Source organism: Synchiropus splendidus, chromosome 1, assembly GCF_027744825.2.
Source record: "Synchiropus splendidus isolate RoL2022-P1 chromosome 1, RoL_Sspl_1.0, whole genome shotgun sequence".
Taxonomy (NCBI): Eukaryota; Metazoa; Chordata; class Actinopteri; order Syngnathiformes; family Callionymidae; genus Synchiropus; species Synchiropus splendidus.
The window spans coordinates 2,413,939-2,426,002 of NC_071334.1; the positions used below are offsets into that span (position 1 = coordinate 2,413,939).

A 12,064-nucleotide genomic window follows, 5' to 3' on the forward strand; every position below is an offset into this window, starting at 1 on the left:
GAGGACCGGAGCGCAGCGCTGCCGACAGAATCACACTTTCAACATGAATTTCTGAAAGCCCCATTTAAATGTCTAAAATATGTTCGGTGATTTTAGGAGATGGTGTTTCTCTTTACACGTAAACGATTCGTTAAAAGACTGACATTAACCGCACCGAAAACACTGTTTTTCTGTGGTTTATTTTCTTCGGGGAGCAACGACAGCGATCCGGCCTGAAATAGAACACAAGATGTTCTGACACATGTTGAATAATTGAACAGCGTTGGTTTCATTCCCAACGACAAGGACATCAGTCGGGGCGCGGTTTTTTTTGGGACAGAACTTTTTATTAAACATTATGAAAACAAGATTCTCAACAACGCTCCACTGTTTGTTCACATGTTGACACGTTCATCGAATAAATATAGAAATCATATGTACAGATATACATCGACAGCACTGTGCAGAAGTTTCGACCCAATCGGAGTGATTTTTGGACTTCACATTTGAACGCAAACGCTCGCCTGAATAAAAAAAATCAACAAATGCCTTTAAGTTTTTATGCTTAAAAAAAGTTATTAATTTTAAATTATAGTTAATTTCTTAAAACACAAAACAAACAAGAATAAATACATACAAAAATAAAGGAGTTAGGCCTCATCATCCAGCAAACGTGCTGCGGTAAACACAACGAACGAGCGTCAAATGTTTGACATATTTTTGAAGCTGAACTTACAATACATTTGATTTAAATATGAATCAGTAAAATGTTTTTTTTTTTTTCGAAAGTGCCAGGATAATGACAATAATAATAATTCGCGGGAAATACGATTTTTCACGGATGAAAAGTTATTTTCAAAAGGTATTTTTGGAGGGAAATTATGGCGCAAGAAAATACCCCCCTGTGTAAAACGAACATTCAAATTAAAGCAGATTAAAAACATTTCTATCGAATTGAATTTGCTTTTCAAAAACGCATGTTTGATTCAAAATTCCCCAGACGCCATCAACAAGTGGCTTCCTTCTGCACAATATTGCACATGTATCCAGGCAGCAGAATAAAAGAACACACGAATCAGGGATTTCTTTTTCACAGAGCGATAATTCCTGAAAACAATCGAGCATTGAATTTCACCAACAGGCCGCATGATTCCGCCAAATATATATATGTGCATATATAAAAAATGAAACCAAAACGGTGCATAGAGTTTAGCAGCGAGTCCAGTCTTCATCCAAAATGTACATCCGGGTTGTTTCACAACTCAGCAGTGTCCGACACCAAGTAGAAAACGAGTTTGATCTCTTGTTAGTTGGACAGCCGAGAGGAGGATAGATAGATTTGCATGCTGTAACATACAAATATTTAAGACATGAGCAACAGAAAAAAAGAACAGCTCTACACATATGTACATGTGGAAATAAATACAGTCTTAATCTGGCTCAGGTTATCTCTTTCTAAATCATATAAAAGTTCTGATTGAAAAGTTTCATGAGCAGGGGGGTGTCGCAGGCCTGTACTGGATGATGGAAGGACGGAGGGAGGAGAGAACCGGGCCATGCTTTCCATACAGATGACAGGAGGTACCGTACATGTCCTGCATGCAGGGTTTGTAAAAGTGTGTGTGTGTGTGTGTGAGGGGGGAAGCTAGAGTCACACAAAAGTCTGTGCGCGTGAACATGGCCTCCTTCAAAAAGAAACACCTCTCATCCGCTCTCTTTCTTTTAAGACAAGTTAAGACTTCTGGACCAGAGGAAGAAGAAAAAGGAGTGATCCCATATCAGATGTTTAAGACTCGAAATGCGCACGAGGATTATTTCCGTGCGCGCCAAAATATTTTTTTTTTTTCATTTACTATTGTTATTTTTTTTGTAAATGAGGAGTCGAGAGAGGGTCTTCACATGAAGAACTCGGCCTGCTTCGCAGACTGATCTCTGGCGCCGGGGTTGTAGGTCCGGCTGGCCAGCTTCTCGTACTTCTCCTTGTATAGGTCCCGCTCTTTGGCGAGCCGAGCCACGTCCTGCTTCAGCTGCTCCACCTGGTTCTGCAGGGTGCACTTCTCCGTCTCCAGCATGTGTCTCTGCTGGACGCGCTTGAAGCGGCAGGACTGCGCGTAGCCTCGGTTCTTCAGGGTGCGTCTCTTCTGCTTCAGGCGGATCACCTCCTCCTTGCTGAAGCCGCGCAGTTGCCGGTTCAGCTCCCGCACCGTCATGCTCACCAGCTGCTCGTCGGAGAAGCGGTCCTCGAGCCGGGCGTGGTGGTGGTGGTGATGGTGGTGGTGGTGGTGCGGCTGGTGGTGGTGCGCCGCCGAGGCCGCGGACAGGTCCTCGCCGACGTACTGCTGGCCGCGGAAGCCCTCGTAGGCCTGGTGGTGGTGGTGGTGGTGGTGCGCGTTCCCGATCAGGGCCTCCACCGCGTCCTCCGGGGTGAGGTTGAGCGCCTCCGGGTTGATGTGGTGCTGGTAGCTGGGGATCCAGTACAGGTCCTCCAGAGGAGGCTTCCCTGCAGTGTTGTGATTGGTGTTTCCGCTGCTGTTGTTGCTGCTGCTGCCGCCGCCGGTGCTGGTGACCCCGCTGCTCAGGCTCTGGCTCGGCTGCACCCCCGGGCTGGGCGCGCAGAAGCTGGGCGAGGAAGGCACGGAGGAGCAGGGCGTGCTGATGGGGGTGGAGGACAGGGAGCCGGAGGGAAGCCGGTGGCAGTAGCGCTCGGCCTCCGGCGGCTCCTTCTTCACCTCAAACTTCATCAGGTCGAAGTCGTTGACGTACTCGATGGCCAGCGGGCTGTTGGGCAGCTCTGCGCTCATGGCGAGGTCGGTGGCCATGTCAGTCCATGCGACGACTCCCGCTCTCACAGCCGAACCGACGGCGGGCGCCCCTCGGGGATACAGGTTGCGGGCAGGAATAAAAGCCTGTATGGTGTGTGTGTGTGTGTATATGTATATATATAGACAGAGAGAGAGAGTCACGCACACGCCCGGTGCGTGGGGCCCGGCGAGTGGGTGGAGGAACTTATTAAGGCTGCTCGTCCGGCTGCTATATTTAGCGGCGTGAATTTACGTGGACATGTAAATGAACTTGTACACCTGCCAGTGGGTGTCCGCTCCTCGGCTCTTGTTGTCAACTTATCCCGGGTCAAGCGCGGGTTTATGCCAGGAGCCCCCCGGGGCCGCGGGATCTGGAGACACCGAGTCCTGGCTTCACCTCCGCTTCGATTTACAGTCCGTCACAGAGAAGATATTCTCCCAGCAGCAGCATCCTCCTCCTCCTCCTCCTCCTCCTCCCGTGACACTCGATCACCGCTGGGGGGGTCAAGTCACCGCTGCCGGCTCCAAACTTTCTCATTTAAAAAAAAAAAACAAAAAAGGAAAGGGGCGCATGCGTGCGTAAAAACCTCTCCAAAGAGTCCAGTGCGCGCGCTGGGAGAAGTTTTTAAAGTTCTCGGACCAGGTCCAGTCCAAAGGTCCCAGTCCTCGCTGGACCACGCACAGCGGCACGTTGTGATCGGAAAGATAAATCCCACGCCCCGCACCGACTCTGACTCGAGCTGCACCCACGCAGTGTCACTGAGGCGCTGGGAGGGAGGCAAGACTTATAAAGCCGGAGGGTTCCACCCACTGTGGGGTGTGCCGGGCCAATGGGAGGAGGCGGCGGCGGCGCATTTGCATCGTCCTATCCCGGACCGGCATCCCCGAGACGAGCCGAGTGGAGCCGAGCGGCGGGGAACAGGTGCGCTCATCCCCCCTCTAGTGCCCGAGCAGGTGCAACTGCACGGCGGAGTAAGACGAGAGCGGCTCCCAGAAGAAACTCTCTACTGCCTGGAAGCGTTTCAAAACAGCGGGCCAGTTATGTAACTGAGGTTCGGATCGGGTTTCCGCGCGGCACTTAATGGTTTTGATGTATATTCTCCACATTACTTTATTACAACCTGAAATGACTCACTTTTATCTCCGTTAATGGACCTCTGATTCAGTACCAGGTCACTTCCACTCTCCGGAACAGCCTCAGTGAGAGCCAAATATTCGGGCCAAAACTGGTTTTGACAGGGATTTCCACACTTCAGGCCAGGCTCGGTTTTAAACAAGAGTGTTATGACTATGCTGAAAGCTCTTCTCTGTGGAGCAAAGAAGCTAGAGACCCGGAGGCACTCGGATTCACTCATGCTCTGTCAAACACTTCTTTCTTTTTCGTCTCAGACAAAAGCAGAGTGTCGACACGTTCGATTCCGGCACCCAGCAAGTCCTGTCCACTCAGTTTTGTTGCTCATTTGTTGTGCTGCTGCATTCAGCAGTGCATAGCAATCCAGATTTGAATTCAGCAGCTGTCATTTGTCCTGTTCCTTTTGCCATAATATGTTAAAACTTGACCTGTTGTTGTGTTCATCAGTTAGTAGCATTTTCCTCTTACTTCCTGAATTATTGTGTATTATTTTGCGCGTATACAAGCCACGATCCAGACTCAGAGGTGACAATAAACAGCGTCACACTACAACCACGCAGAATCGTAAAGCTCAAGGAAACAAAGGGGGATGTTACACAACAACAAACCATGGAACACAATGATCTTTCACTAAACTAACACTTATGAATGCAGCTGTCAGTAGATTTAAGAGATTAAATTGTGATTAAGTTGAGATAACTTGCAATTAATGGCAAATTAATGAGACATTTTGCATCTGCTCTAAATGTAATTTAAAATGTTTTCCTCATGCAAACATTTGTTTACACCAACAACCCAACATAAAAATCCTTTAAGATGAGTTAACTCAGTTTGTTTATTGACAGCCCTACTCTTAAAAAAAAACAATCGTTTGCCCACCAAAACGCAGCAGTGGATAACGTAGCACAATAACTCAAAATGGCGCACACAGCGAGTGGCTAATCGCGCTAGCAAAAAACCTAAACACAAGTGCAGAAAAGTAGAATGCACCACCAAATACAACACAATGATTCATGTATATAAACGCATAAACATCATCCAACAAATAAAACCAAAAACGGCCACTGAATTAACACAACATGGGACCAAACGTGAGGACTCAATACCACATACAGTGGTACCTCGGTTTTCGAATGTCTCGGACTTCAAACAAATCGGAATTCTTTTTTTTTTTGCTTCGGATTTTGAACGAAAATCCAGAACTCAAACGCCCCTGAAAAAACATAACGTGTGCGGACCGATCAGCTGACCCACGAGGCGCTTTGTTATTGTGTACAACGCAGCCTCTGTATGCAGACGTGTCCCGTTAGCTCCATTCACTGACTGTTTTTTCTTCATATTGAGGTGTAAAACCTTTCCTGTCTCCACACTGGACCGTGGTAGAGTGTCACAGGGGAGGTGCTGGAGCGCTCACTCCAGGGTTTGATGTCCTGTTGTGGGCTGGAGCTGGGACAGGGATGAGGCCAGTCTGGGACAGAGCGTGACTTGGTTTATGACTTTGTCACAGCCAAACTGCACAGAAGCGCACATTCAGAGCTGGACACGCACCGGGCACCTCTTCACTTCTGGAGAGACCTCACTCACTCGGCAACCCCTCCCACATGCAGCGGCCACACACATAGAGGAACAGCCACCTGCAGCAGACACTCTACATTCACTCCTACAAAAGACTGTTTTAAGGCTTGGAACGCATTACTTCTTTTTCCATTCATTGTAATGGGAAAAATCCATTCAGATTTCGAACAAATCGCTTCTCGTACGGACGTCTGGAACGGATTGTGGTCGAGAACCAAGGCACCACTGTACTACTCAAAGCAACTACTGAACTAAACACACACATGGGCTGTTCTAAATGTAACTTAGATGTTGCAAACCTCTGTTTACTCCCATCACCCAACATGACAAATACTGTCAAGAACATTCTTTAGATAAAACATCTTCCTTAAAGGTGAGTTAACTCACCTTCAGTGCGATTAATCGAGATTAAAAATGTTACTCAATTGACAGTCCTACTCATAAAAACCAATCATCCTAACTCACAAAAACTCAGCAGTGGACAACGTAGCACAGTAACTTAAAATGCCACACTGAGCGAGTGGCTCAACACACTAGCAAATAACCTAAGTACAACTACTGAAAACGAGAATGTACATGTAAATACAACACATTTGTTCATGTAAATAAACAATAGTGATAAACCATGGACTTAATGCCGTAAACTACTCCACACAACTACTAGACTAAACATAGACACACATTTCTAAAAAAGTAAATCCACACAACAACAAAGAACACAAGCTAGTGCAGCTCCAACACAACACAACAATGGAACGCATAAAAGAAACACAAAGTTGACCAGCGAGCAAATTACTCAATTAACATTGAGGGCAGCAATAAATCAACGTAAGACAGCGACAAACCCAAAGTGAAATGACAAAACTTCACCATGAAAGCCAAAAATCAACGTGGGACAATGCTGGTCCCTGACTGGACGGAGGACTCGTGGGCTCAGCGCGCTTGTGTGTGGTTTAGTTTGGGCCGTTCACAGAACATAGTTCATCCCTCAGAGAAGGGAGGAAGAGCCGACATGGATCGCTCACCTGACAGGAAGAGGTACGACCTGACAGGAAGTTACACAATTGTCTTTTGAAAATAGGGGAGGAGTGATGGAGCGGTGGGCTCGGTCAGAGCTGGAGTTTCCGACCAACGCCTCCTCTGACACCACGGAATCTATCAATCAGCCATCGATCGGAGGCGCAGCCTGCAGGAGGAGGAGAAAAATCAATCTGCCTTCCCGTGAGTCAGTGATGTGGCGGCGGTGATGCGTCTGCGCCGGTGTTAAGTGTGATTGGATGGTGCTGCCGCTCATCTGCGCCGTTTTCATACGCAATTAACCGCAAATAGCATCTGCGGCGGATAATTGAGCTTCCGAGCACAAAGAGGAAGAGGAAGACCGGATGTCGATACGGGTGATGAGTATCAGCGGCTCCAACTGAGGCCCCTGGTTTCTGCAACGTCTGCCCCCTAGAGTCCCATCAAGCCAGTGAGGTCACCATCATCTATCTGGATGAGGTGAATTTTTTTCACGCGAAAAAAAAAACAGGTGGCTGGGAGTTAAAGTTGCTCCGGCCGGATCAGGAAAACCTTGCGCAGCTGCTGAGCTTAACTTTGAGGCCGCTCTGGCCGCGGAGCCTCCCCCGCCCCCCTCCTGAAAACTGCTGGCGAGGAGAAAAGGACGAGCGGCAGATGAAGGGATGGAGGTATTTGAAGTCATTAAGAGGCATTTTTGATCAACTAAGCAGTCGCCGGGCCCTCGAACGCCGCGCTAAGCACTCTCCATTCAAACGCCGCGGCTAAGAAGATCGGCGATGGTCCCGCCATTGTCAGGGGACGGGGGAGAGTCTGCGGCCCGCGCCTTGATAGCGCCCGTTTATTTCCAGAAGTCAGGCTTTTTCTTTGTCCTTCCGCCGATCGGGACTTCGCTTGCAAGTGCACTTCTGACGGTTTAGGTAAAAACGGACATCAGCAAGGTGGAGGATCGGCGGCGCGTCCGGAGCAAAGGCGGCGGCTCCAGGAGGGAGGGGCTCAGGGTTATCTGAGGCCCGGAGGCCCTTTGTTAGTGCTGCTAAGTCACTAATGCTGCTCCACAGGAATCAGCTTTAATTGTTCACGGATGCGACACACATTTGTGTGTGTGTGTGTGTGTGTGTGTGTGAGCCCTCGAGTCAACACCAAGACTTAAAGACTTCATTTAGCTGCCCCAAGTAGCTCCCACAGAATCATGTCTACAAGAGGAGGTTCATTACTGCTTTCATTGTGGTCACTGGTGTCTTCAGACGGGAGATGGGGGAAGTGGGGGGGAGGTGGCCGGGGGGAGGTTCAAGTTGAACTCACTCATGGACGGGTCAGACAAGTCAATTGCACATCATGTTGCAGGGGAATTCTAAGGCCTCTTTCATACGCGCCAAGCCAAGATGACGCTTTCCCCTTCACTGGGTCAATAGCGACATCGCCGGCATCGCTTGTGAAAATGACACCCGCGAGCAAAGACTTCCGTCTCTTCCTTGGGCAATTTAGGACTTGAACAACCAAAAAGACTTTTCGTGCAGAGTCGTCGAGAAAATCCGACCCCGTTTCGTCAACATTCCAGGACGTTAGAAGAGGGTTGAGGAGAACAAGCAAAACAAGAAGAAGAAAAAGATGTGAATGAAGGATCAAAAAAGACCATAATGAAGATGATCCACAACACCACCAAGAGCAAGACCAAGACAGACCAAATAGAAGAAAACAAGACCACAAACAAGATAAAAACAAGGATGAGAGAAGAGCAAAACAACAACAAGGAAGAAAAGATGAACAAGAACATGACCGAGAAGAAGATCCAAATGACTGAGGACAACAATGTCAGCAACAGCAGGAAGAAAAGCAAAAGGAAAACACAAAGAAGAATCACAAAAAGGACAAAAAGAACAAGATCACCAAGTCAAAAGAAGACAGACTAGAAGACCAAAAAGAAGAAGAGCACACCGAAGAAGTAGAGGAAGATGACCAACGGGAGGAAGAAAAAGTGGAAGGTGATGCATTTCTGAACAAGACCAAGGCCTCGGTGTAAGGTTCAGGCGTGAAGGCCTGGTGGGGCACAACAGAGAGGTTTGAGAATCTCACCTCTCAGTCAAGAAAGCGAATGATTCATCACACAAAGACGCATGACTCGTTCTGAGGACGGCAAAGTGCTGAGCGATTCTGTGGTGGAAAACTTCAGGAGGAGGTGCAGGGTCATAACTCCGTCATCTTCAGTCCGACAAGGAAGTGCTCCTGAAATGTTGAGGAGGGCAAACGGGTGATGAAGGTCTCGTCCAGGGGGCGATAAAACAAAGGGGAGAAATTCCTGACTTCTCAGAAGCCGAGAGACAGATAAGCAGAAAGGAGAGTATTTCACTGAGAACACCATGAGGGATCAGGCTTGACCTTTCTTTTTGTCTCCCGAGTCTGGGATGATTCCGCTCGCTGTCTTCTCTCCGTCTCGTGCGCTTTTACTAAAAATTGAAATATTGATCTTAATTAGAGTTTGCCGAGCTCAGCAGCTGGCGTTGAGGGTTTTAGACAAGAGGCAGCTCACATCTGTCTCAAGCACTTACGTCTTCAGCGCGAGAGCCGAGCGTCGCGGGCGAGGTGGGCGAAGGGGGGAGGAGGGAAGAGTGATGGCTCCCTGTCTCCTGCCTTTTCTGAGAAACACGTCGAGCTCTGCTGTCGATACATGAACGCACACACACACGCGCACGCAACAAAGTGTGAATCAAAGTTTCCACATCCACACATGACTATAATACCAGCCAGGTGTCAGACGTCCTGAGTGAATCCCGTTTTTGACTTTTAACTTGAGTCACAGGCACTCAGATGTGTGGGACTCATCTCTTGAGAGGAGACTTTTATTGAGGTTTGTGGCTGTGCGTGTGGAGGAAGTTAAACCTGCTCAACAGTCTGAGAGACTCACACCAGGAGGAATCCTTTTAAGAGTCACAGGAACTCAGATGTGTGGGACTCATCTCATGTTGAGGAGACTTTTATTGAGGTTTGTGGCTGTGCGTGTGGAGGAAGTTAAACCTGCTCAACAGTCTGAGAGACTCACACCAGGAGGAATCCTTTTAAGAGTCACAGGAACTCAGATGTGTGGGACTCATCTCATGTTGAGGAGACTTTTATTGAGGTTTGTGGCTGTGCGTGTGGAGGAAGTTAAACCTGCTCAACAGTCTGAGAGACTCACACCAGGAGGAATCCTTTTAAGATCGAGTCACAGGAACTCAGATGTGTGGGACTCATCTCTTGAGAGGAGACTTTTATTGAGGTTTGTGGCTGTGCATGTGGAGGAAGTTAAAGATCGAGTCACAGGCACTCAGATGTGTGGGACTCATCTCATGTTGAGGAGACTTTTATTGAGGTTTGTGGCTGTGCGTGTGGAGGAAGTTAAACCTGGTCAACAGTCTGAGAGACTCACACCAGGAGGAATCCTTTCAAGAGTCACAGGCACTCAGATGTCTGACTCACGTACAAGATGTGACAGCTCCAGGATGTTGTGAACACATCTGCTGCGACCAAAAAGAGCAACAAAACCACAGGAATATGTATTAACACGAGTCACTGTGGCCATTTGAACCAACGTGCTTGCATGTTCTGTTTTGTCTGTCACTGGTCAATGGAGGTTCTTCTTCTGAGGAAAATCTCACCCATGAATGGAGTCAGAAGTGGGATTGATGTAGGTGGGTATGTGGGACTCGGAGAATCCATCGACTCCATCAAAACGCCAACTGGATCTTAAGCTTCATAAACAAGGCAGGCGCAGACATGCCACTCTCAAGTTTGAGCCTGAGAGAAAGTAAAGCGCCCCCTGGAGGTCCCCACTATCATAGGCCCCCAAACACAGTTGAACATTTGTACAACACAAACGCTGGAAGATAATGGGACTGATGGCTCTCACGAATGGACTCGCCTCTCAGGAAGCAGCCGACCAGATTTGAAGCAGCAGAATGGCAGATTTCTCTGATTTCCTTTTATAGCGTATTCTGGGTGTTAAGCCACTGAAATGCAACATCAATTCAAAAGTTACAACCTCAATTTAGCATGAGCTTTTAGCCGAGGTTTTGTTTGGGCAATAGGGTCGTAAAATAAACATCCGGTGAGTTTTCCGCCGGAGTGCGGCGCTTCTGACCAGACTTTTGATCCTTGTCAGAGACTGAGGTGTGAATTTATAGTTCAGAACACAAAACTTTCCAATGCTGAGCGCAGCAGAAAGTAAAGTGAAGGAAAACCGTTTCTACAATGCAAACACGTTCCCAGGATGCATGCACCAGCCACAGAGACGGTGGTGAACGAGTGAGGAGTCAATGTTTCATATTAACATATAATACTTCGATCCTAGAGGAGGATTACAGCAGGCGCCGGCTCTACTCTTGGTTTGGGAGGAGACTCTTTGGACCATGATGTTTGAGGATGACAGAGGGGTATGAGGTGAGAGCCAGGAGGAGGAAAGAGAAAGACAGTTAAAGTCTGTGTGAATGAGATGAGGGCAGGATGGTGAATGACAGGAATATTTGGAGTCAATCATCCAGTGTAATGGACAAAGATGGAGGAGGCGAAGAAGAGAGTGCAGCCAGGGTGGAGACGACTGGGACAGCAACACGAGTGAAAGAGAAGCTTAAGAGGACTGGGTTGCTGCTATGATGTAGAGAGAGGGAGAAAGGATGTGGAGAAGTTAGGAGACAAAGTTGGGGAGGACACATGATGTGGACAGAGTTGGACCAAGGATGCTGGAGACGGAGGAGAGGAACAAGGCCAGACACGTTCATGATGGAGGAGGGCATGAAGGTGCACGTGATCTCCTGCTGTTTCAGTGATGGCGTGATTGATTTTGGATGGATTTACAATGGCAGTTTGTTTTCCACTCACCCGCGTCCTCAGCTCCGCAGCCACAACGATGGTCCCTCTGGGAATTTAAATCTCCCGGGGTCTGACGCTCACCTCCTGTCCAGGAACTCCAGGCGTGTTAGCAGAGCGAGTGTCACCTTCAAAGTGCAGCGCTTTGCCTGCATTTATGTGGCGCCATCGTTCCTCTCTATTTGAACGATGAAAGTGTCTTTCCTCCCCGTTTTATGTGCCTTGCCCTTCTTCACCTATAGCTACTCATAATCATATTGACATGCTTCATGAAAGTTGTATTTTTAAACAAATAATGCTCATTACAACAGAACTTCTGCCCACCTTTCACCCAGGCATTACCAAGGTATTCGCTATGAAAAATGATACAGCCAAAAGGTGATCGACAATAATCGACTCGTCCATATAGAGTGCAAAAAAAAAAAAAAAAAACTAATATATATATATATATATATATATATATATATCAGAAAATAACATTTCAAGCATGTGTCATGGCGTAAATACACCTTTTCCTATTTTCTCATTCATTGTTTCATAGTATGTTTGTGTCAAACTGTAGGTCCATTTAAGACTCTTTGTTCCTTTTGGCTCTAGAGCCCCTCACAGCAGTCAGAGTGTATCAGCTGGCCCCCAAAAATGCAATTGTCCACCCGTCGTCTACACAGGCCTTTCCTTTCCTTTGGCCGACTCCTTTTTCCAAAAGTCAAGTTTTTGTGTC

General features: G+C 47.7%; 1 protein-coding gene across 1 annotated transcript; it reads right to left on the bottom strand.

The window, feature by feature from the left end:
* Positions 1-329: 329 nt before the first annotated feature.
* mafaa (v-maf avian musculoaponeurotic fibrosarcoma oncogene homolog Aa) lies at positions 330-3,513 on the bottom strand. The gene has a single exon (XM_053854402.1). It carries the CDS (start codon positions 2,796-2,798, stop codon positions 1,875-1,877), a length of 924 nt encoding a protein of 307 aa, XP_053710377.1. The 5' UTR covers positions 2,799-3,513; the 3' UTR covers positions 330-1,874.
* Between the last annotated feature and the right edge of the window lie 8,551 nt (positions 3,514-12,064).

Bases quoted from the DNA above. Each gene is read 5' to 3' on its own strand.
- mafaa (XM_053854402.1), bottom strand. From the start codon at position 2,798: ATGGCCACCGACCTCGCCATGAGCGCAGAGCTGCCCAACAGCCCGCTG.